At 40.8% G+C, this 24,570-nt stretch overlaps 2 protein-coding genes across 3 annotated transcripts; one reads left to right on the top strand and one right to left on the bottom strand.

Moving 5' to 3' along the window:
* The first annotated feature begins 381 nt into the window (after positions 1-381).
* Positions 382-1,965, top strand: LOC135701709 (caspase-like). 2 transcript variants are annotated; one of them, XM_065222565.1, is made up of 3 exons: positions 436-536; positions 818-1,118; positions 1,188-1,965. In XM_065222565.1, the coding sequence occupies exons 2-3, from the start codon at positions 821-823 to the stop codon at positions 1,712-1,714; spliced, it is 825 nt and encodes a 274-aa protein (XP_065078637.1). In that variant the 5' UTR covers positions 436-536; positions 818-820; the 3' UTR covers positions 1,715-1,965. The 2 variants fall into 2 exon arrangements, with proteins under 2 accessions (XP_065078636.1, XP_065078637.1); XM_065222564.1 differs by having other exon boundaries at positions 382-1,118.
* Positions 1,966-11,851: 9,886 nt separating this feature from the next.
* Megf8 (multiple EGF like domains 8) lies at positions 11,852-23,137 on the bottom strand. Its single transcript, XM_065222625.1, has 5 exons — positions 22,768-23,137; positions 22,036-22,572; positions 21,744-21,977; positions 14,879-21,680; positions 11,852-13,752 (listed from the first exon to the last, which is right to left on the bottom strand). The coding sequence occupies exons 2-5, from the start codon at positions 22,519-22,521 to the stop codon at positions 12,608-12,610; spliced, it is 8,667 nt and encodes a 2,888-aa protein (XP_065078697.1). The 5' UTR covers positions 22,522-22,572; positions 22,768-23,137; the 3' UTR covers positions 11,852-12,607.
* Positions 23,138-24,570: the final 1,433 nt, after the last annotated feature.

Here is a 24,570-nt window from a genome sequence, read left to right as displayed (position 1 = left end):
TACTCTGAACACGTCGTTAAGCAAAATAACTATTCTAACTTTATTATGGAAGAAATCCAACTTTTGATCTATAAGTGTATTATAAGAATTCGTCTGCACTGTCATAAAAAATAAAAAATAAAATTTATAAGGCAACTTAATTATCTAATGACGACACATTGCTTACGATGGAATTTTCTATTTAAACATATTTTCTAGCAATAACTTTCTTATGTCGATTTTTTAGTGCATGCAAAGTTGCAAAAAGAGGATGCTGCCAACCCCACAAACGCTTTGGTATGAAATTCGTCAGTGGCAGTCCGTTTGTGTATTGGTGGTTTGGTTGTTTCGTACATATGTATGTGATTGACATCTTCTCTGTTATGACGGGACGAGATTTCGCCACTCCGAAAAATATTGATGAAGTCATTCAAAATAGTTTCATTCATATTCATGACCGAACTAGTCCCGGTTTGTCATTCAGTTCCATTTTCGTGTAAATTGATAAGGCTGAAATCGAATCTACCTCCAATATAGACTATTTATTAACGTGCCAGGTAATGTTAAATCAATTAAATCAAAACAATGAACTTACACGTGTTGTGCGTTAGATCGTTAGAATGCATCGCTCTTGAATTAACGTATGATTCATATTTTACATGGTGTAGTGGGTGTCAGTGAACTTGGCACTTGTTAGTTACTGAAAATTGTGTCACAAAAGGATACGCAGTTGCGCTTGTCCAACAACTCAGTGAAAGTTCTTTGTTTCAATTTGCAATAGTAAAATGTTTCATCTCTTGAGATCTTTTCTAACTTTTGTTTAGCATAATACTTTTAGACTATGAAAAAAATCATGTTTGGGCGCAAAGAAGTCAATTCCCCGCAGATTCGTCCCACCGCGACGCCTGCCTATACAATTGAACGCTATTCGTCCTACTATCCGATGAATCATAGAAGCCGCGGCCAAGCTATAATTTTTACACATTCAATATTTGCTGTGCCAAATGTTAAACTACCGACTAGAGACGGCAGCGAAGTTGACTGTAAAATGCTGACTGAATCGCTCGAACGGCTGGGATTCGACGTAAATTTGCATAGGGATAAGCGATTGAAAGATATTCTTCAAATTACGGAGAAAGGTTTGTTCAAAAATATAGGTACATTACATGAATAAAGCAATATGCTAAATTTGGTATTTTTTTTTTCAGTTTCATCAATGGACCATTCCAATAGTGACTGCCTTTTGGTTGCTGTTTTATCACATGGAGATGATGGTGAAATTATCTACGCACACGATTGTCCCTATCAAATATCCAGCCTGTGGACACAATTTACCGGTGACCGGTGTCGGACGCTTGTGGGGAAACCTAAAATATTTATCATTCAAGCATGCCGAGGGAATGAGCTAGATGCTGGATTGAAAATCGAGAAAGATGGTGTTGCAAGATACAGTATTCCTACGAATGCAGATTTCCTGTTTGCCTTCGCGACCATTCCGGGTTTCATGTCATTCCGTAACACCAGAAATGGTTCATGGTTCATCCGTGAACTGTGTACCGAATTAAATGAAAACGGACAAAGATATGATATGCTAACACTGCTTACCTTCGTGGTACAAAAAGTTGCTTATGAATATGAATCTTATGCTCCCAACTATCCAGAACATCACATGAAAAAGCAAACCCCTTGTGTTGTTTCAATGCTAACTAGGCTACTGTTGTTTAATAACGTCTAATTTGTAATTTTTCACGTAACGAGTGCGCACATTTTGATTGTTTTTGTTCTTTCCAAAGATGAGTTTAACATTTACATTGCTTTATAATGTTACGCATGCGAAACACTGCACATTACCGGTACTTTCCTTTATAACTTATGTTTACTGCCCATAAAAGCATAACTGTCCCATATGGGACAAATATGCTTTTATGAGCAGTTTAGCCTCTATTGATTCTTAATGTATTGTTATTACAACTTTTAATATATTTTAACTGTACCAATTGAATTTATGTGTATTGTTTTTTTCCGAACATCCAATGTGCGTCACACAGTGCTCCAAAACATAATCTGAAGGTATTAAACGCTATCAGGCAACATGAGTACAGAAATCGTGTTTGATCTACGGTACTAGTGTCTCCAGTTACAGAAAAATTCAACCGATGCTTTTTTCACGTACCCCGGAACCTTAAATAAGATCTATAAAGAGTTCAAAGTTCAGGAAATAATTCCAAAAATTTAAGTGTCGAAAGTTTCAATCCTGCGGCATTGATGAAGTAATAATAAATTGGTCAGACAGTAAATCTAAAATTACTCATATTGTCATATTGTTACATATCACCTTCATAATACTTCAGTAATCCTCAAATGATTAATTATTGGTTGTTGATAGAACTTCCTTGATGAAATCGGCTGCTTCATGCAGACTGGGCAATTCTGATCATAGTATCAGATTTGTTCTATGAACAGAGGAACTGGGAGGGCTTATAAGAAACTTCTCATCAATAAAGTAATGATTACGAATTTTACGTACAACTTTATTTTAATGGATTATATTATTGTTACAGTTAATTAGCATACGATATAAGAGATTCAATATAATTTGCTCGTTTTGACGAGAAATAATCACGCATTCATCGCTTTCATTTATTAGCTTTCAGTTGATTTTCATTTTTACATGAAAATACATAAAAACATAAAACTTTTTGGTTTTTGGTGATCTGATAGATTTCTCAGATTGGTTAGATCTTTCGAAGATAACGCATGTCCATAGGCCTATCTTTTTATTAGGTTATAAAAGTACCTATATCATGAAGAACGGATGAGTCAAATACATTTGTGAGAATATTTTTTGAAGATTTAGTCACGTTTTGTATGAATAGTCAATATTTTTCTCGTGTATTTTGCAGGGAATCAAAATCAACGAATCATATAAAGATAATGTCATCATCTTTTTGGTTACACTTATGATCAGGACCGATCTGGAAACGATAATGCGATCATCATTTGTGTTACAGATCATATAAGGCAAGGAAAATCAAATGCTCTATAATATGGGTATTTTCGGAACGGGATAACGAATAGAGATCGAAAATTGATGTCCGCTGCCATTTTAAAATTCAAGATGGTGGCCATCGATTTCAGAAGAAAAAAAACTGTGAAATACCCTGGAATAATGGTATTTTTGGAACAGGAGTGACGTGTATACATATGTCAAAAAATATCGATATTTTAGAGTATTTTACTTTTTTTTTTAACCGATGGCCGCCATCTAGGATTTCAAAATAGCGCCGGACATTGATTTTCGACATCCAGTTTGCCATACAGAAACCTTTTTATTTGATTTTGTGTGGGGAACAAGGGGTTGGTCACTCTACGCAGTGTGCCAAAATCAAACTGGGGCACACTTAGGCGTCGTTATTGACGCTGTTTGGCACCCATGGTTACAATTTTTATTATCTTTAAAGGTACTGGCAACACTGACCTTTTTTTGTGCTTACGCAGTGTGCATGTGTCAAAATTTGTTATTGATGTTGCCACACTATAATCAAATTATTTTCAAAGCAACCGTGAATCTCCACCAAGTCTCGCCATGGATTCTCAAAATCGTTACACCCGTGACGGCAGTCGCATCAACATTTCCTCCCAGACGAAGAACAGCTGACAGCGGTATCTTGACCTGACCGAGGTTTCCGGCCATGGCTACATGAACTAGCGATGCAGCTCCCACGGCTGCGGCTGCTTCCAATGCTGCTGCTGGTCCGTCTTTTTTATGAATTTTAGAGGAGACGGACCAGCAGAAGGAACAGCAGCAGCAGCATTGGAAGCAGCCATGGGAGCTGCATCGCTAATTCGTGTAGCCGTGGCTGGCGCTGGAAATCTCGGGCCGGTCACGACAAGTAGTGCTTGAGTTTTAATCGGAAAGTCAACAACCAAACAAAAACTATACCATTCGAACAGCTCGAATACATCCATGGCGGTTACTGCTACACCAACCGTTCCATCGTCCAACATATAATGTTGGAAGACCATCTTGGCAAAATCTCAAATAGTTCAACAAATTATTTGTTCTCTCCTGCCTTTTTGCACTTCCAACTAACACAATAAGAAATTATAATTACGAATCATAACATTAACTACACAGAAAAAGGAAAATCCTTTCTTTTCTCAGAAAAAGAAAGCTAACACTCCACGCACCGGTCATCTTCTTGGAGGAGGAGAAGCACAGCTTCATAATAAACGGAAATTTTGTGCATTTGTGATCGATCGCGCTGTGGTTGCACTTCATGATGGCGTTCACCGCCAGGGCTACGCTCGGGAACTCGACCAATCCGGAGGAGGAACTTTCCGATTTCAGTAGGAACATTCGCACTTGCGACGGGTGGCAGTCCTTGGTGGTGAAAATGCAGTCAGCAGCAGAGCATCGGACGGCATACGGGTGGGGTATTGAATAAGTGGAGAATACGATTTTTGCTGGCCTGGGAAGTAATTGTCCGGCAGGGTGTACGTTCGTCTGCGATGGCGTCTCCCATCTAGACCATGGCGGTACCCTCTTTGGTCTTCAGGAACTTTATTCTGACATTTCCATACAGGCGATATAAATTGAACAGCTTATCGGTGTTGGCTGTGTTGTTATCGAGTCCGTAGGCCATCATCACTGCGCCTTGTTGCTGTGCCGGTTGAATGAAGTTGGCTGGTCCGTTTCGAGTTAGCGGTGCGTCCTTCATCAGTCCGACGTGTGTTCCGGCCGGTGTTGATCTCCAGTTTTCCGACGGATGATACTCGGGCGGTGACAAATTCGATGCAAATCCGTTTCCTCCGCCGGCTCCCAGAAGGGCTGGTTGACTAATTATTGACGTTCGTTGTGCGGGGTCGGCCTTCCGCCGAAGATGCTTGTTTTTGAAAACATTGAAAATCAAAACAAAAACAAGAGCTGTTAAAATACCGGGTTGCCAAGCAATGACTTTTTGGCACTGCCGATACAGCTGCGGCACACTAAGGCTCGCACTGAGGTACACTGAGGTACACTAAGAAAAATGTTGGGGCAAATTAAGTGTGTAGAGTGACCACCCCTTGGTGGGAAATGGGTTTCGGGTGTGGCTGGCATGTGGGTGATAATATTAAATTTACGTTAGGATAAAGTTGAACCTGGAGAAGAAGAAGATGACTATACAGTATGAGTGGCACCATAGAGCCCCTTCTCGGAACAACTGTATTTTTAATGGACCTGGTCTACGATTCAAGGTTGACTTCTCTGAAGATAAGTAAAACATAAAAGGTAAAACAGTGTAACGGTTTTTGTGTTACGAGGCCAGAAGTATATACAACTCGGTCCACTTATGCGCCAAGCAAGCCAATGAATCTGCTTGCATGTGGACCAGCAAGTTCCTTCCCGGCGAGATTCCTCAAGGCGAGTATTCTTAGTATATTAGTCGAATACCGACCCACTCGCTTCGCAATTCACCGTTGAAATTGCAGGCACAAAAAATAACCAACGAGGGGAAAACATCAACGAAACCGAACAAAGCTGTGATCCACCTCTATCTTTCCCTTTCGGTGTGTGTATAGTGCTACCTGCACTAATTAGTTTAAGTTCTGCGTACGTAGGTTTGCAAATTTATTCCGGTAAAAAGCAATCTTAATGGAAGGTTAAAAAAAATTACAATTCTTCGCTTTTTCTCTCTAGCTCTCGCTCTCTACAACTATCTCTCTCTCTCTCTCTCTCTCTCTCTCTAACCCGTGGTTGACCACTGCAATCTTTGAAATCTATTTTTGCTAGTTTTTTCTTCTTTTGGTTGTTGAGATGCCTTGCGAACGTTCATTGCAGATATATACATATATACTACCCATAATCGCAGATCAGTCCCATCTTTGCTTGATTTCCTATCCATATGGGACTGATGATTTCCTATCCATATGGGATGGATTTGTCCTGTATATGCCTTTGGCGAATGATGATGAGTCCTTTCACATACGAAGACTCCTTGCGCCACCGACGGTGAAAGGTACTGCCGTACTAAGCGGCGAATCTACAGAACAGCCTACCGATGCGTGGCTACAGTAGTGACAATTGCTTGCAGCGGCGGGATAGCAGAGGAACCAATGCTGTCGGTCCGTGAAGAAGGTTTGTGTCTGTGTCGGTAACCGATTGAACTTCGCACCGATTTTTCTTCGGGGTGCGTAATTGTAGTACCGGTGGCACCACCTCACACCGCTTCCCTTCGAGACCGAAAGAGAATCAGTTCGGCAGTTGGCTTCCGAATCGTCCTCGTAAGGTGTGGATGACCTTCGGATGGCCCTAGGGTACGTGCGGGACGAACACTGGCGTGACGACGAGGGCAAGCCTACAAGCCGCCGGGTTTCGAATTCGTCCCTAGGAATAGCGTGGCTGTCGCTACTCCCTTCACTTGAAGGAATGTTATGTCCTTCAAGGATAAACGGAGAAATAAACGTTGCATTACAATTTTTGGCTTTACCTGCTTAATTGACCTTTCTCTACCATTTGTGAGGAATAGATATTTACCTTAGTCTCGAAGGAATATTGCACGTGCTGTATATCCGTACGGCACAGTTTATTTTAGTGTCGATCAATTGTGACGGTTTTACTATAATTTAATTTAGTTTAGACTAACGGATAGAATGAAACTTTCGGGTTTACTCACAATTGCCGATTAACACTAACGCACAGGGCCTATAAATTTTTTATTATTATTTCCACTTTATCTTCTCACTAAAATGTAAAAAAAAACTAGGGCTATTAACTCACATTAACTTTTTTCAATCGACTAACTATCCACTATCGTTTTATACTTTTTCCAACTTTTGTTCTTTAGCGTCTGAACAGTACACCGATCGAACGAGAAGAGGCAGATCAACGTCCCGAGGTATCACATTACCCTCCAAGCTAACCCGACGCGTTTTCTCATTTCGCTTTATTCATTTCATTTATACAGCCTCAAGCTGTATTTAAATGTTGAGAAAACCTTTACTCAACTTTTATACAAGCAAACCTGGCGAACTTAGTCGGCTACTTATGGTAATTGGGACGGTTGGGACAAGCCCTTATTTTATTGCACACCAATTTACGCTTCTCTATACAGCTGTTATCCTGCTTTTTAGTTGTGCGTGAACTTGAAAGGTGCTTATTCAACCTTTTTCCGGTTATGCAGGTTTCTCTTGAAGCCGGGTTAAAGATTGTTTACGCTTTTTGTTGGAGGAATTCATTCAGTTTATTTTACTGCGAATCAAATTAATCGAAATTAGTTATAAGCACATAACCAAATTATTTACCTTGTACCAGAATCTAACTCGAGACGACCGCATTGGCAAACCTTGACACCACCAACACTTTGAACTGATGTAATAGTACACATGCATCAATTGTCTCGACTTGTTTATTCAGCTTTGTAAAGGAGCAGGTAAAAGCTGAAAAACTGCACACGTCTAAAAATAAACCTAGTTGACTGTAAAAATGCTTCCAAAGTAGCGCTAACACAATTTATTAGCTGAGTACAGGTTGTTTAGTTGTGTAAAAAGCACTTTTGATGTTTATGTTATTCAGCAAGAGTTGTTTGTTGTGTAGCAGCCATCAAATGAGTAAATATTCACAAACTGGTTGTAAAAAAAGTTGAGTAAACGCTCTCCGAAACTATTTTACTAGCATCTGCTTGTAGCTGTATCTGCAGCTTTTTCAGCTATTTTACGGCACAACGCTGGAAAGTTGGCTTAAAAAGCTGAAAATGTTAGTTGGGTGGATCAACGATATTCAAACATGCGCTTCAATCTCGAAGACTTCTAATTCTGCGTGTCAACAACTTTGACTCTCCTTTCTCTTATCCTTCACCTACGCTTCTATGTTAAGAATCAATTTAGCCCTCATTTATTTTCGGCAGATTTCAATCGACTCGCATATTTTTGTAGACGTTATGCTTCTGATTATCTGATTATTATAAAATTCGGGATGAGGCGGGACCATCAAGGCACCCAATTGAAGCGAATTGGTTGGGGGGAGTGAAGATGTCAACTCCCTGTTGCTAACATTTCGTGGATAAAGGGCGGGCTTTTCTCCCCATTCATTAGGGCATCTTCCTGTTGGATGGCTCGTTGGCTGATCAAGTTGTTGGAAGGAGATTCTTAACTGTCCCAAGGAAATGAATAGGCGAATTGCTTATCAATTCGTGTTTGGTCCTTTATACAGCAATTTACTGATGACAATTAGAGGTTATTAAGCTTGATCAAGTTCAACAGTGAGGAGATTCCACAGCTATCGGATCAGTTTCCGTGCTACAATGAGTGGTAGACCACTATCACTATTTTTTCCTTGATTTGTTTTCCGTGCTGAGCACCAATGCTACCGACGCCAGGGAGGCAGCTCCCACACCTGGACCCTACATATCGACCCATCAACTCATGAACCGGGGACCAATGGCAGAACATCCCGGCGGCGCTGACTGGGATTGAACCCAGGCCTGCTGGGGTGAGAGTTAATCACGCTTACCACTACACCACCGGCGCCGCTAGCACTAATTATCATCGTAAGTAAAAAACTTGTCTTGCTTCTCAGTAAGATACTTGAGAAGACGTTTGAATCTGTCCAAGGAATCAGCCAATACACGGCATTCACCCGACGGCCAATTTGAAGTGAAAACTTGAATTTTACGAAGTTCAAAAGTTCCGTGCGAAGAGCATGGAAATCAGAAGTGGTTATCAACATAGGGGGGACCTTTTCCTTCTTGACATTAAGCCGGGATTATTTAAAGGATTTTTCCTGGATGATGGGCCATTCTCATCATCCGTGAGCATATCAAATAAATATCATCAGAAGGGGGATCAAGAGAATGCCCGTTTCTTTTGCGTTTGGCGGCAGAAGAAAGTTTCTCCAAATCGACTCCCAAGCAATTTACTATGATAATCCGACGGATCGAAGAGGAATTTCCAAAACGATATCCATGGAACCTTGGGTACCCTAATAAACAAATACCATAAACTAACGATAACCCAAATATTCGAACTTTTCCACATAGTTTGGATGATACCCCGAACACGTAGTTCAAGCAAAATAACCATACAAATTTTATTGGGGAAGGGTCCAAACAAGGATCGAAGTGGAATAAGAATCTAAAAGGTAGAACACTTGCAGGTAATTTGTTCAAATTTGTTGTAGCTTTAGGTAGCACTAACAGTTCTATTAGCAAAAGCCAAATAGATCCACACGGCAACAGAGCATAATGTAGACGAAGCAAATACGGAATGATTTTAACGTGACAGCATTCTGAAATGTCACCCACGGAATAAGGTCTAATAAAAAATCAGTGTACTTATTCCGCGCGTGAGATTTTCTACTGCAATTCACTTTATATGCATGTTTCAATTCAAATAATTGTTCAAATACTTAGTTCAGACTACAGATTTATAACATGTTATAATAATTAACGACAAGAAAAATGTCATCAAGATAGGCTTAGAACATGTTATAACTGCCCAGTCGGGTCCGTGTTTTAAAGCATGTTCAGACTACAGAAATATAACATGTTATAGTGCTATCTTGATGGTGGTTTCTGTGTCGCAATTATTTGACAACCGTTATAACATGTTATAACTGCTCAGTCTGGATAGCGCTTTATAGTACGTTCAGACTACAGAGTTATAACATGTTATAGCGCTATCTTGATGGTGGTTTCTGTGTTGAAATTAGTTGACAACCGTTATAACATGTTACATATAACTCTCCAGTCTGGACAGCGTTTTAGTTACCCAAGTAACAATTTGGGTTTTATGAGGGTTCTGTAGACCATGACTTAGAATTGAAGAATGCTATAAAACCTCAATAAAGCTTGCAATGTTACTTGGGTAGTGTTACTGATGAGAATAATTATGGTATGTCATCAATCAGAGTTATAAAATAGATTTCATCGCATTATTGTATTTGTGTTTCTACATATAAATTTGTTTGTCATATAAAATATACACTGTTTACATGTTGTCGTCTACATTTTCTGTTCACCACTTGTCTTTGAATAATGAGATTCAAAATACATATAATTTAGTAACAGTGAAAATTATTTTGATAACAGAATGCTTCCTTACGATTTTAATTAGTTTTTGTTTCCTAAACCTATCGTCCGTCACGTAAATCGAGGAATCAATATCTTCTGTTGAACAGTCGATACCTTTATGCGTACCTGTTAGGTAGGTGACGATGTTTGTATTCAACATTCAGTCGTCTGATTTGAATTTATTAGTATCGTTTAAATTGCACTCGTGCTCTCATTCTTCCTGTCATACGCACATACACTCCTATCAAACTCACGAGATCAATGGGCATATTTGTCTATATAGTTACAACTGTTCAAGACAGCACCTTATTCAATATTTTGCCTAAAAATATTTGTCTTTGATTGTAATGTTCGAATTATACATATTTGTACAAAAATACAACTTAAATATAATAATGACAAAGTAATGCTTTCGGTTTTGACTAATTAATACTAAGCAGATTCATATGTGAAATAAGAGGTGCAGATGGCCTGATATGAATGTGTTGACATCAGTAAAACATTCTTAGATATCTGTTCAATGCAGTGTTAATAATACCTGTTTCTAAGGCATACGCTCGTTTATGTTTTATAAGGAAATTTCATGATAAATAGGGAAAAGTGGGGCAGTTTCAACATAGGGAAATGTGGCTATTCCCTAAAAATCAACTAATGGAATATATTTTACAAAATCTCTTGCAGGCTTAATGTTTGAAGCCTACCGGAACTATTCATTTCATTTTAGTCTAAAAATTAATTTCCTAGTGCGAATATTCGAAAAGTGTTAGACTAGCTCATAATGTCAAAAATGTTGTATGGTTTCAGGAAATAAGCTTCATCAGTAGTTTATAATAACTAATCTATAGTATTCCTTCGGCTACTACACAACTGGTCAATGGTTTCTTACATGACACGATATGTTTCTAGTTTTCAATAAAGATAAATGTTATTCTTAACAAAATATTTCATAAGTCCATTCGGGGCAACATGAATGATGAACGCCCTTAGGGGTAAGAGGGGCATAGTGAGCATCCCGTGCACCAGCTTGGACTTCCGGCCGTTCGTCACAAACTGATCGGTGGTAGGATCAATATCATAATGATATTGGACCTACTACCAGCTGATTTGTTTCATGAAGCTAGAGATCCAGAGCCAAAGTGCGGGATGCTCACTATGCTCCTCTTACCCCTATATTAAAAAAAAAACTACTTACATCCACCACCGATTTTGCATTATTCTTTTTAAAATTTGACTGTATGATATGAAATCACGCGCTTTGGTAAAAAAATCAGTCAGTCATAGGACTGTAAAAATATAGTCTTAAGCAGGTAGTAGTTTTAAATTAAATTTAATGTACAGAAAATAATTGTTTCTTTTTAATCTTTCTATAATAAAACAGTTCAGAACAGAATATTCTTTACCATAACGGTTGTATTTCGGTTGCAAAACTATTTAAAAAAAAATCTTTTTTTTTCATATGAGTCAAAAGTTTAGTTTTTATATACAATTTGTATCAATGATATTGAAAATAGTTCGATTTTTCACTGAAATTGGTATCATTAGTGATGATTATTTTAAGGTGGCCAAACTGCCCCATATCAATGCAATGGTATATTTTTGAAGAAACTGGTGGCATTCTTCAAGTTCAAATCATGGAATAGAAGACTATGGTATAGCTACAAATTATCCACCTGGTGGAAGGCTCCCGGCGGATTTCAGAATTAATTATAGAATGGATAGGGTAGGTGGACCAGTTATGGCCATACGTTCCTATTATGGTGTGTTCCAGTTATGGCCTATGGAATTCCCATAGGCCATAATTGGAACACACCATAATAGGAACGTGTAGCCATATCTGGTACATCTACCCTAACTAACTTGTTGCAAAAAAAAAACTTTCAGGAATTTTGGTACAGCACCAAGGAAATTAAAGGCTAAATTTTTGAGATAAAATATAGGAGGGATTTGTTCCTATAAATTTAGAAGGAGCACAAATTCCTTACAGATCTACTGCCCGTAAAAGCACAACTGTCCCATCAGTGCCTTATTTTCTGTACATATGGGGCAATTTTGACAATTTGTAAAAAATGTTTGTGTATCGTAGATAAAGTAAATCTTTAACCCTTTCGAAGTCTACAGGAACTTCACTATGAAGACGATTCGTTATACGATTATACGGACTTATATAACAAACTGCATCGAACAAATATAAGAATAGATACACAACAGTCATTCAACTATGTAATGGAGCTTCCAGCAAACATCTGTTTTACAACTGAGTCAAATTCACGAATTTCATAGCGATAGACGAAGGAGTTTGCGGGTGTCAGATATAATATGTAATAAAGCCTCCCGGGAAGATAGGTTTCGCGTTATAAAATTTGTGAACCAACTCATATTGTTTCACATTAAGTACTACCTTGCGTAAATGACTTTTTTCCAAATTATCACAACTGATTTGCTATTTTTTTTCTCTAAATATAATAAATATTAACAATTAAATATACCTTGTGCGTAACTTCCAACCACAGTGAGAGTAAGAAAAAATACAAAATAATAAAATAATAGCTATGCTAAACTTAATTGGAAATCAACGTAATCTATTGCGCTCTATTGAATGCCATGGGTTGCAGTGGAACTTGTTCATGTGGCAGATCAATGAACATGGGTGGCACTTGTTGCTGTTGGCCCTGTAAATGTTGTTGGATGTTTTGAGCTTGATAATGCGACGAACCTCTTCGCCGAAGAAAGGCCCGATTGTACGTGGTATGGTTTCGCGTTAGGACTACTAACGATGATGCCAGTGCTAGAGTAATTTGCGACTTTTGTTTGCCTGGAAGACGTACGAACATGGTACCAACGGCGGCTATATTGTCCGATGTTGGCTCTAACGCAACCGGCGCAATGTCCTGCTGAAGTTGCACCAAATGTTTGCTTCGACCTCGCTTTCGATGGCTGGCGGGGGTTTCACTGGGACTGTCTAAGGTAAGATTTATTCTACCAAATGGACGTTTGGCCATGTGCAGCATTTCAACCACATGGCGTCTTCGGGCGCGCCGCATGTCAGCTGCCTGTTTTGCTTTCCATGCGAGAACACAAATCGCGAGGAACAAAAAGAAGCACGAGAAAAATACTGAGAAAAACACAAACAAATGTATGTGCAGCTGATCTTGACGAAAAAATACCAGGCCATAGCTAGCCGTTGAACCGGTGCGCGCTCGCAATGCTATGTAAAATTTTGTTTGACCCAAAGAATGTATAGTATGTGGAAGTGTTACAACTAGTCGATTCTTCAGTCCAAACACCCGCAGCAGTGAATTGCACTGATACAGTGTTACGTATGTTATCAAATCCTTGGCTATTTTGTCCTTCACGTAGAAAAATTTCTCCGTATCCATTCGACAGTTAGAATGAGTTGCCGATCCAACTGATATGGGTGGCTCCATATTTATATCAGAACCGTTACCATTAACATAAAGGGGATACAGACTAAAAGTATCTACGGGTGAAACATCTACTATATCGTGCTGCCAGGAGTAGCGGTTATCTAGGAAAATGTCGTGATGCCCAGAACTGCTATTCGAATGCACTACGAATGACTCATCGTTGGGACTCATATAAAAATCTAATTCACCTTGCGTTACATCCACCATAAATCTAATGTCGACATTCATGTATCGCGGTTGTATTACAAAAAATACTGTTTGTCCGGATTTCAGGGGTTGTGGCTTGATTTTGCATTCATCTGAAAAGAAAAAAGAAAAAAAGTAATAACTAATATGATGGTTTATATTTGTCAAGTAAGCTAAGCCTTATATTCACGGGGGCGACAATCAAGCATTTGATTAGCGTGATAAGCGCTTTTTTCTGTTGTCAATTATTTTGCACTCATACCCTCATAATAGACGCAAAACACACACATGCGGTGTATGCGACAGCTGTAAGATATGCAATACAAACGCATAATGCGTATGTGACTACTCTTTCTAGCATTCAGCACTGCGATGCAAGTGTGAAAGAGTAAGATGTATTGTTCTGCCATACCTCGGTCAGGTTAGTTTGTCGAAGTGTGTCAGATTGCCCGAAAATGTCAAAATCATGTGATCTACGGTGCATCTATATGTGGTTATTTTGCTTAACGACGTGTTCAGGGCAGGCTTGCAATTGCTCATTACAGCTAAAATGCTATTTTTCGTTATTATGAAACAATGGGATACTATAATGACAATTTTTATTTGTAAGATGCAAGAAGAGGTGGTAAAAATTGTATATGACATATAAAATTTGTCAATTTTGCTTTCAGAAGGTCACAACTAGCGATTAGCTGTAACGATGAGCAACACGATGAGCGAGCAATCAGCGATCATAAAATCGCTGGTTGTGACCTTCTGAAAGCAAAATTGACAAATTTTATATCAATTTACAATCTTTACCACCTCTTCTTGCATCTTACACATAAAAATTATCATTATATAGTATCCCATTGTTTCATAATAACGAAAAATAGCATTTTAGCTGTAATGATCAATTGCAAGCCTGGTTCAGGGTATTTTTTGTGTAGTAGAACGAAAGAGACGACAAATTCTGTCTCGCCTGTTTACATTACGTTGTAACTGTATGATATAGCGGCTATACTGTATATGTGTTCAATGAACTGTAGATGATCAGGACACAACTCAACCCGTACCCGTACCCGATGAGTTAGGGTCGGGTACGTGTATTAAAAAAAAAATCACATTTAGGATTCGGGTAGGGTACGGGTTCTTGAATTATTTATGAATCGGGTTCGGGTATTTGAAATTACGTACCCGGCCATCTCTGGAGAGTTGACTATACGCAAAATATTTGAAATTAGGCATGCAAACACTTACCTATTGTTTTGGCGTCAAAACACATTCTAGAGTCCACCGTGATGTGTTTGTAACACTGGTGTCCATTGGACGGGTGGCCGGAGTATGAATCTTTACACTTTGTACATTGCATAGACCAGCAACTGTATGCCAGATTTTTGCCCTTCGCCGAACAGGTGTTGTCACTTTCGGTGTTATTGCCGCAGTTGCATTTCTCTCCGGTAACCGGATCGCACATATCCCCGTGCCCATGGCACTGACACGGTCGACACAGATCGCTGGCAATTGTAGCTCCACGAAAATAACCAGGAATACAGGTATCACAACGATCACCATCGGTAAAATTTTCACATCGTAGACAAACCGCATCCGATTGAGGTCCTTCTATGAGATAACTTGTCAGCTCAACTCGACTCATATTTTTCACTACTTGCTCCATGTTTTTTGCCACACAAAGATCGGTGTGACCGTAGCAATAATCGCTGCATGGAATGCATTCTCCATTGTTCCGCGGGTCTCGAACAAAAAAGGGCATACATTTTTCACATTGGGTACCAAGCGTATTGTTATGGCAGTGCAAACATTTATCCAATTGATCAGGTCCAGCACAGTTGGAATGCCCGTTGCACTGGCATTGTATGCTACAATTGGCACCGACATATCCAAAATCACACTCGCATTTGGCCGGTTCGGTACAAAGTCCACGGACACAACCTTGCTTGCAGACAGGAACACAAACTCCAGCATCAGATTTATATCCGTTGGCACACTGACACTCGTATCCATGTAGCAGATCAACGCAACGTTCCGATTTCACATTACAATTGTGATGGCTATTTGCGCATTCATTTTCCGGCGGACATTTAACGTAGTTCCAACTGAATCTATCGTTCCGATCGATTGTTGTGATATTGTTCTTAATGCTATAGATAACGTCGCATGTCGAAGCTGCCGGATAATCCACCGGACTATCCAAGGAACCTTCCGTACAAACCCCATCACCTTCGGTACCATTTCGTGAACACCATCCACAGTGCGCGTGACGAAGACATGTGGCACATTGAATGAACGCGCCACAAGGTTCCGGACATTGTTCGATATTCGATGGGTCCAAGACCAATCCACAGATGCTACCGGCACAGTAGATAGGCTGATAGCTAGGGGAAATACATTCATTCAACTGGGTTGACCATCTGCAATCTGCGAAACCACCCTCCGAAGATGGCTGACTCAGACAAGTGCTGCAGGATGTGTATGTGTGACAATTGGGAGGACAGGCGGCAGGTTTCCTATTGCTATCGGTTTCGTTTCGAAACTGACACTGATAGTGCTTCCCAGTAAATGTCCAGGAGCAATTTGGGATTGCATGACAGTTCTCGCAATCAGAAGCAGAGCAGTTGAACGCAGGACAGTTATCTAAATCCGTGATTGTTGTATAGTTGTTGGAGAGGCACTTTTTCTCGCCATTGCATTCGACGTCATATGGCAAGCATTTTCCGCGAACACCGCATTCAGTACACCATTGACAAACAGGATTGACTTCTACATGAGATGGATACGACGCGAGGCAGGTGGAACAGGTATCAAACAAAGAACAATTCCTTTTTGACATCCATTCTTCGTCGCACGATGCACCGTTGTTGAATGATAGTGTGCCATTTTGTGCATCGCAAATATCAGAATTTCCCACCGAGTAGCAATGAGAGATGTACTCTTCCATTGTTTTGATTGCGCAAAAGCTGCAGCCCATATATTGTCGGCAAATGTACTTAGAGCTGCTCCAGAGATCGCACAGATCTTGCGGCATGATGATTTTTGTAACACGACTGTAGCTGCTTCCATCCCAACCCCCGACCGCGTAGAATGCATCATGGTCCGGATCTTGGGTCATCGCTTGGGCGTAAGTCTTGTCGAAACTATTCCCTATTACTTCAATGTCTCCACTCAGCTTTATCCATTGATTACATTTGTATACGTAAGCTACTATTGCATCACCTTCGCTTCCAGGGTGCGTCCTGCCACCAAACACCAACATATAGTTATCGGTAGTGACAGCCGAATGCAAATATCTGGCTTGAGGAACATAATCCGTTGGTCTGTTAACAAAAACCGGTAGCTCGGTCCATTTGAGATTCTTGAAGCTGAACGCATAAAGCTTATGAGAAACTTTCGTTCTACCGCCAGAATACAGTATTCCTCCGAAAAGATACAGGATTTGTTTGGTTGGATGACAAACTGTACTGTGACCGAAAATACCGGTGGGTTTAGCTCCAGTGGTCAGTACCTTTGACCAGCTGTTTGAACTCAAATCAAACATCCATATATGATTGTGCATGCCACCTGCGACAGAGAATCCTCCTATTATAAGAAGGATTTCCTTGTCAGCCTCTTTCACCAATGTCATCGTATGCCCTGCCAATGGTGGTGGCTTTGATCCATTTTGAGTTACCATACTCCAACGTTGAGTTTGTAAGCCAAACTGCCAGAAATCATCCAACACTATGTATGAAGATTGGTTCCGGGAAAGTCCTCCATAAATGTAAATCGCTTGCTTTGAGAATATTATTTCTGCAGCATGGAAATACCTCCCCAGGGGCATTCGGTCTTCTGGGCTGGAATCGACCGTAACTTGCATCCATGTGTTATTTTTCGTGTCGAATTGACGAATATCGTTTAACGGTCCATGGGACAAGGAGTATCCACCGAACATCCAAAGCGATCCACGACGATCTGCGACCAGAGAGTGACCAAAGCGCGGTAACGTTTTGCGTAGGTGTTCAAAGCTGTCGGAAATGAGATACGAGTTGAACAGCTCCAGAAACACAATATTCGATGGCTTGATGGGACGTGAACAGTCGGCGCCTCCATACCCAGTAGTGCAAGTACAACGTCCGTACCCGACATCGCAAACTCCCTGCTTCAAATCGACATTACAATCTGAAGGACATATTTTCAACGAGCAGCGAGGTCCGGCAAAGCCTTTCGGACAAACGCATCTTTCGTCAATACAGACATATGGACGCTTGCAAGTGTTGATCGAACAACTCATTACACTGTACACTGCTTTAAAGCCCTGACCATGTCCTCCTTGCTTGTAATGGATGGTCAGATGACCTGACCGAGCTTCGGTTATCCATGGACTTTTATCTTCACTGCAAAACACAGCCAACAACTGTTTCTGTTGAGTAGCTCCCGTTAGGTCCGGTAAACCATCGTACACGTATACTGCATTTTGACCACAAGTAACGTTCATATCTTGCGGCTCAATTTCGAATTGAATTATAGCATTCTTCAGTTCCACTCCATGCTTTACATATGGGCTAATAATCCACAAGCATTCCCGAGCCTCTGTACCACCTCGCACAGATCGGTGTGATTGGTACGATCCGATTCCTTCGGTCCCAATATTTGTCAGCACGCCTCGCGGTTCGCATTGATAGTAGCACTGTCCTCCTCCTCTGGGATCACCGAAAAAGTTTCGGTTGCACATTTCACATTTCAATCCTTCAGTATTATCCTGACAATAGCACTCACCCGTCTGAGAATCACAAATACCCAAAGCTTCATTTCCATGTCCATTGCAATCGCATGGTTGGCATCCCAGCTCAGATGTGGCATTACCAAAACTTCCTGGACTGCATCGCTCACAATACTGGCCTTCAGTCCAATTCATACATTTATCACATTTTCCTACACCCTGGAGACAAGTAGAGTGATTATTGCATTCACAATTTTGGCTGCAATCTATTTCGGTCCACCCCAGGTCGCACTGACATTTGTAGTCAGGCCCACCGGAGCAATACCCATGAACGCACGTTTCGTAACAAGTTTGAATACAATTCCGAACTCCATCTCCCAGGTAACCTTTCCGGCATCGACAGGTGTATGAACCGTGTGTGTTGGAGCACTCCGCTTGCTCGTGACAATCATGCAGCCCCAATTCGCACTCGTCCACATCAGGGCACTGAGCATAAGACCATCTTGCTTTCTCCACAGTTGTGTTCAAAGCTGTCTGGCAACTATGCGTAGACCGGTTGAAGTCACCATGCATACACATGCCTTCGATAGGATTATCCGCGTCGTAACACCACCCACAACTTAGAGACCGTAAACACTGGGAACAATTCTTATGGCTACCACATGATTTGCACTGTTGAACCGGTTGATTCGGAAGCTGTCCGCTACTAGTTGGTGTTGGCATGGTTTGATCCAACCATTCTCGACACAACCCAAACTGGTATTCACTCGTATAAACGGAGAAACTGAAGCATTGATTCGTAGCTTCACACCAAACGCAACGTCCTCGTTCGTTTAAACATGTGGAACAATTGGCGCGTAGATAACAGGGAACTGGACATTGTTCGAGCTCGGTAACCGCCGTCACAGATCGTCCTTTTCGTGAACACCTAGCATCCTCTGCCCACCATTCACAAATCCCGGTCTCAATACACTGTTCGCACGAGATGTGGTTGGAACAGTTCGAGCATTGTGCCGGTTGAACAGTTAGATAACGCCAATTTGATTCTTTCCGACAGGTCGTGGATTCATTTGTCTGACGTGAAACACACTGCACTGTTAGCTCACACCATCCACAGAGCGAATCGGACAGGCAGTGAAGGCAGTTCATATAGGAACTGCATGAGCCGTTGGAAAATGGTTCCAAAAATTCGAACGTGAATGTCTTGGGATTTTCTTGGCCGATAGCGCTGTGCTGGAGTCCCATTTTACTGATCTGTTGATGGTTGTTTTGGATGTTCACGTTCGTACTGCGTTTGGCTTGGAAATCGACCATCACTCGGAATCGGGGCTCCAAACTTCTCCACTGAGCCATTTCGCAAACAGTTTGACTAGCGGTGATGTTTGCTGTTACCACGGGGACGATTTTTTTCCTAGAGTTTGTGTTACTCAAATCGGTTGAGGCCATGCGAAGTACAGCTTGGGAATAACTGGCACAAGCCCGTAGTCGTTCACCAGCACCTTCCCAAACTGGCGGTGGCCGAATGAATCCAAGTAATCGAGCGACAACCTGTCCGTTAAAAGACTGCTCGGTGTGGGTTGTGGTTGATGGAAGGTTAAAATCTACCATGGTGGCATTAACTACCATAACCGAATCGGGCATGGACCAATTAACGGGATCCAGATATTTTAGGAAAGTTAGTCCTGGACGTGTATCTTTCAGAGTGCATTGATCCGGTGTTAAAACTTCGGTTCCCTTGGAACCCCACCATCCGGGGTTTTGCGAAGGCGTATCTTCCCCACAAACTCCATAGTTATCATTCTTGTGATGACATCGGGCGTTTTGAACACACCATGTGCACCGATCAAAGCCCAACTTGTTTGACACCGATTTGGAGCTTCCTTTCGCAGCTGAACCATGAATTAAACACGAATGACAATCTCCAAGAGCTGGACAAATGCCACGACATCGTGTTGTTTGTAGATTTGTAGTACAATTCGCACCTACCGTCCGACCGTAGCATACATTATCAGCTGAACACCATCCGCATTCCGGATCCGAGAGACATTCGTTAACTGAAGTATGCTTTGGGCAGGCAGACTCTGGTTCAAAATCTTCCTCGTTCTCAACGATAAGCAACGGTGGTAATGTGTAAGCAAGCATATCACCATTCACGTTTCCATGATAGCCTCCTACCAGGAAAAGAGTGTTTCCATTTCTCAATGCTGCAGCGTGAGCAAACACACCTTGCTGTTTGGGGTACCGTGCATTTCGGCTGTTTCCCAAAACGTCTTGATTGACCCAGTTGTGGCAGCCCAGATGGTACAAGTACATTTGATTATCATAACAAATCTCCTCTTTATTGTGACGATGTGAATAACCTCCAAATACGATCAAATAGTTCCCGTTGATGGTAGTCGTGTGAAAAGCTCGTTCACGCGGAATGTAGGCATCTCTCAACGGCGTCCGTGGATACATTATTTCAGCCCAATGCAAATGATCCAAATGGAACGAGAACATGCGATCCGATAGTTTGGAAAATCTAGCTACCCCTGCCACAACTCCGCCGTACACTATCAATGATTTACTATGCCTATGATAGGATGTAGTATGTGCCACGATACGAAGATCTAGTGTCTTTCCACCTCTGGGGATTACTTCCTCCCACTGCTCCTCGGATGGATCAGTCGACAGCCTGATTCTAAACAATCGCGAAGAAAATTCACCATTTTCAAATGCTCCTCCAAATGCATACAGATAGTCATTAGCAAAGGTGAGCGTGTGTCTTGTCAATGACGGAGGTTTGAACGTTGAACTCTGTGCTCTCTCCGACCATGTTCCATTATTATCGCTAATGTTATACAACCACAAATCACTGGACAAACGTCCGCCTGCTAGTTTTCCTCCGAAAATTACAAATCCGTCTTTCACCGTACATGCTGCATGTCCATATCGCCCGACTGGCCTAGATCCATTTGAGAACACCCTTCCAAATGGGCCCGTCCTATTGTCAGTCAGGGAATAGATGACGGTGTTGAAAAAGTTAGGCCCACTGTTTTCTTCGGAAAGGAGCACTCTTATTTGGGATTTCCCGTTCGTCTGGCGTGCACTCCGAAGCTCTTCGCTACCTAGATTTAGACCCCATTCATTTTCCCATTGGCTTTTGGCAAATCGGTAAATGTGTAGGCTATCCAGCACTTCGTTCAGATTATAGCCACCAAAAACGTATAGAGAATCAGTGGGGGCATAATAGACGGCAGTATGTGTAGCTCGCGGCGCTAAACCATTTTTCGAATTGGACAGCCAATGCCACTCATTTGGTGTGGGACGACTTTTATGTAGGCTGCATGACTGACCGGAGTATTCCTGGAAATACGAATAAGCGAGATATTCTTCAACCATTTATGTTTCAATAGATAAACAACTTACATTGAAACAGACACATTTCGCATTCATACACATTCCTCTGTCCTCGTCCTGACCGCAGCTATCTGGACATGCATCCTGACTACAATCAAGCCCAACCCAATTACTTTCGCAAGCACATGAATGTCCGACGCATTTTCCATGATTCGTGCAGTTATTTGGACAGTTTGTTACGGAAAATTCGGCCTTAAATCCTTCCAGGACATAATTAGTGTCACTGTATAAGAGCACCAGCATCTAAAATATTTGGTAAATAATAATAGAAGCTTGCATCTGACCTGTCCATAGAGCTTACACTGCCAGAAGAAGCCGTCACTCGTTGCGGTTCCGTTTTCCCACTGAAGCTCCCTAACAGCGGCGAACGAAACGAGTCCCCATCGTAGATGAAAATATAGTCGTACGAACACTCAGTTCCCATGCTCCGAAAAGTTAATGAGATGAATTGGCTTTCGTTCTGAGCTCGTATCAGCCACTCGCAGTGCGAATCTTGTGTGTAATTATATCCGGATGGCCCATCGCTGATCTCACCGTACGGCTCAGTGAATACTCGCCTGGTTTTGTCGCACGATTGATGCTGCGAATTTTTCGTCAAAGACAAACCAAACGATGCCAAAGGTAAACCGCAGAAGAGTAAAAGAAATAGCATTTTCGGAACACCGAAACGATGCTGGAAATGTTTAGGTTTATGTAACGACAATGATGACGATCGTCTCACTTCTCCGTTGTGCTCTTCTGGCAGTGACAACGATAATGGGGCTATAAGTTTACTAGTCCTATCCATGTTGGATTAACTACGCCGAGAGACTATTGTTCACGTCTCGCATGATACTACCTATATGGATGTCATAAACAGAAAGGGAAAACTGTAATTACTAGTAACTAAACTAGCGATCTAATCTGATCACTAAAGTAGGAAATTATGGAAAAAGCATCACTACACCAGTACAACTAGTCGATCTCTATTGTAAATGAGCAACGTAAAATTCTCGAATACAGAAATAAGATTAAGGTATGTCACAACTCTTACCTGAAAATTCATATTCAAATATTTGCTTTACTTTTGCCTCTACCAAAATTCTTGCTGCATTCTTCTGATGGTATGAAAATGCACATTTTCTACATTTGTATTTTGCGATTGATGACACAAACAAGAACAAATTAATCCAACAATGTTATTTTTGTTCAACTCCCACTGATTTCAGCTCAACGCGATGCTCTCTTGGAGGGGGTAATGTTTTTTCTTGTAAAACAAACAAAAAACAATGCCGCTGATATACAAAAAGTAAATCTCCACTTTCTATAACTTTCGCTGCTTAGCACAATTACTGATAATTCACAATTTTCTCCTGAAAACTCAAAGAAAAACGAATTTGATATGTTTATGATGACCGTGAAAACAATCTAGAATGGAAATTTTCTCAGATTTTAGTTTGTTGTTGGGAGTATATATCTAGATAGAGCTGGAATAAGGGCCAATGTCACAATGGGCTTGAACTGAGAAAAATGAATCTGAAATTTTGAACAAGAATAATTAAACATTGAATGAACTATAAACCCATTTCAATAATTATTAAATTATTTGGTAGCATTATTGTGAGATAAATAAAAATATTATTAGTTTTGCTTACAGCTCGAAAAAAATGAATGTTTTTTTTTATTATAGTCACTTTAACACTCTTGGCACAGACAAACAGACATAACACATTGAATATTTTTTATTGTAAAACATCGTCGCTAAAACAGTACCGCCATCTGTTGAGTAAACTGTGGTGGGTAGTACGCTGAACAGATGGCGGTAGTGTGTACACGTCAAACGCAAGGGAATTGACTATGCACGCCACAGGTGGCAGTACTACCAACTGAGATACTTTTAAATTGACCGTTAAATGCTTGTTCGATGAACAACTTGTGAGTGTTATGTCTGTTTGTCTGTGCTCTTGGGTTATTCGTGACTTGGCCGGGGGTGAGATTTGAACTCGTGACTTTGGCGTGAGAGGCATGGATGTTAACCACTACGCCGGGGTTGCCCCCAAAATGAATATGTTGCATGCGCCTTTTTGATTTAAAGTACCTTGTATCGCCCCGAGGTAATTCACCCGGCTGCGTTCACAGAAGTCATTTTGCCCCTGTGTTTCGCCTGCTAGCTTTTGACATTGTAAGTTTTGCCTTAAATTTTACGTTCTTTTCCCTGATGGTTTGTTACTATCGACCTTTTGCAGTTTGTTGGATTCCTGATAAATTCAGGTGTTGTGGTGTTTTCGCTTATTTTTCATGTATTTCGATCAGGTTAACAATGTTTCCTTTTGATTACGAACCGGTAATTGCAAGGAATAGTGAAAAGATTGTCTGTTTTGCCCCATCTATGTATATTGGAGGAAGCGGGCGTAAGAGACAAATCAATCCATATTAAAAAAAAAGTTGGTTTCGCTCTTATTTTAAAGTTGTACATTATTTTTCTAAAAATGTTGAATATCGTTTTGTAGCATTTTAATAGTAGTATAACGTGATGCATTCCTCAGTTTGTTTCACTTGCGACATTCGTCCTTATTCCAGCTCTATCTAGAGATATATCAGTCCACGAAGATTTGCCGCACTATTCTCTCTCCCGTAAATTTTGACAGATTTGGGTGGTTTGTTTCGGCTCCCATTCGTTGCCATCTCTTTTACTCAAAGGCAAAATGAACACGGCGAATGAGAATGACCCAAATTTGAGTTTAGTTCACTTATAATCGCCAAAAGTGCGGGAACTCAGCGATGAGTAAAATTTCCCTAATAAAAATTGTATGGTTGATTTGCTTAACGACGTGTTCTGGGTGTCATCCAAACCATT

The sequence above is a fragment of the Ochlerotatus camptorhynchus genome, unplaced genomic scaffold, assembly GCF_037179485.1.
Source record: "Ochlerotatus camptorhynchus isolate MF236.1 unplaced genomic scaffold, CSIRO-AGI_Acam_v1.1 ptg000176l, whole genome shotgun sequence".
NCBI lineage: Eukaryota > Metazoa > Arthropoda > Insecta > Diptera > Culicidae > Ochlerotatus > Ochlerotatus camptorhynchus.
The sequence above is the reverse complement of the archived record's forward strand: the minus strand, read 5'-3'. Positions and strand labels throughout refer to the sequence as shown.

Bases quoted from the DNA above. Each gene is read 5' to 3' on its own strand.
- LOC135701709 (XM_065222564.1), top strand. From the start codon at position 821: ATGAAAAAAATCATGTTTGGGCGCAAAGAAGTCAATTCCCCGCAGATT. The intron at 1,119-1,187 runs GTTTGTTCAAAA...TTTTTTTTTCAG, and splicing joins TCTTCAAATTACGGAGAAAG to TTTCATCAATGGACCATTCC.
- Megf8 (XM_065222625.1), bottom strand. From the start codon at position 22,521: ATGGATAGGACTAGTAAACTTATAGCCCCATTATCGTTGTCACTGCCA. The intron at 21,681-21,743 runs GTAAGTTGTTTA...TCGTATTTCCAG, and splicing joins CGAAATGTGTCTGTTTCAAT to GAATACTCCGGTCAGTCATG. The intron at 13,753-14,878 runs GTAAGTGTTTGC...TTTTCTTTTCAG, and splicing joins TTTTGACGCCAAAACAATAG to ATGAATGCAAAATCAAGCCA.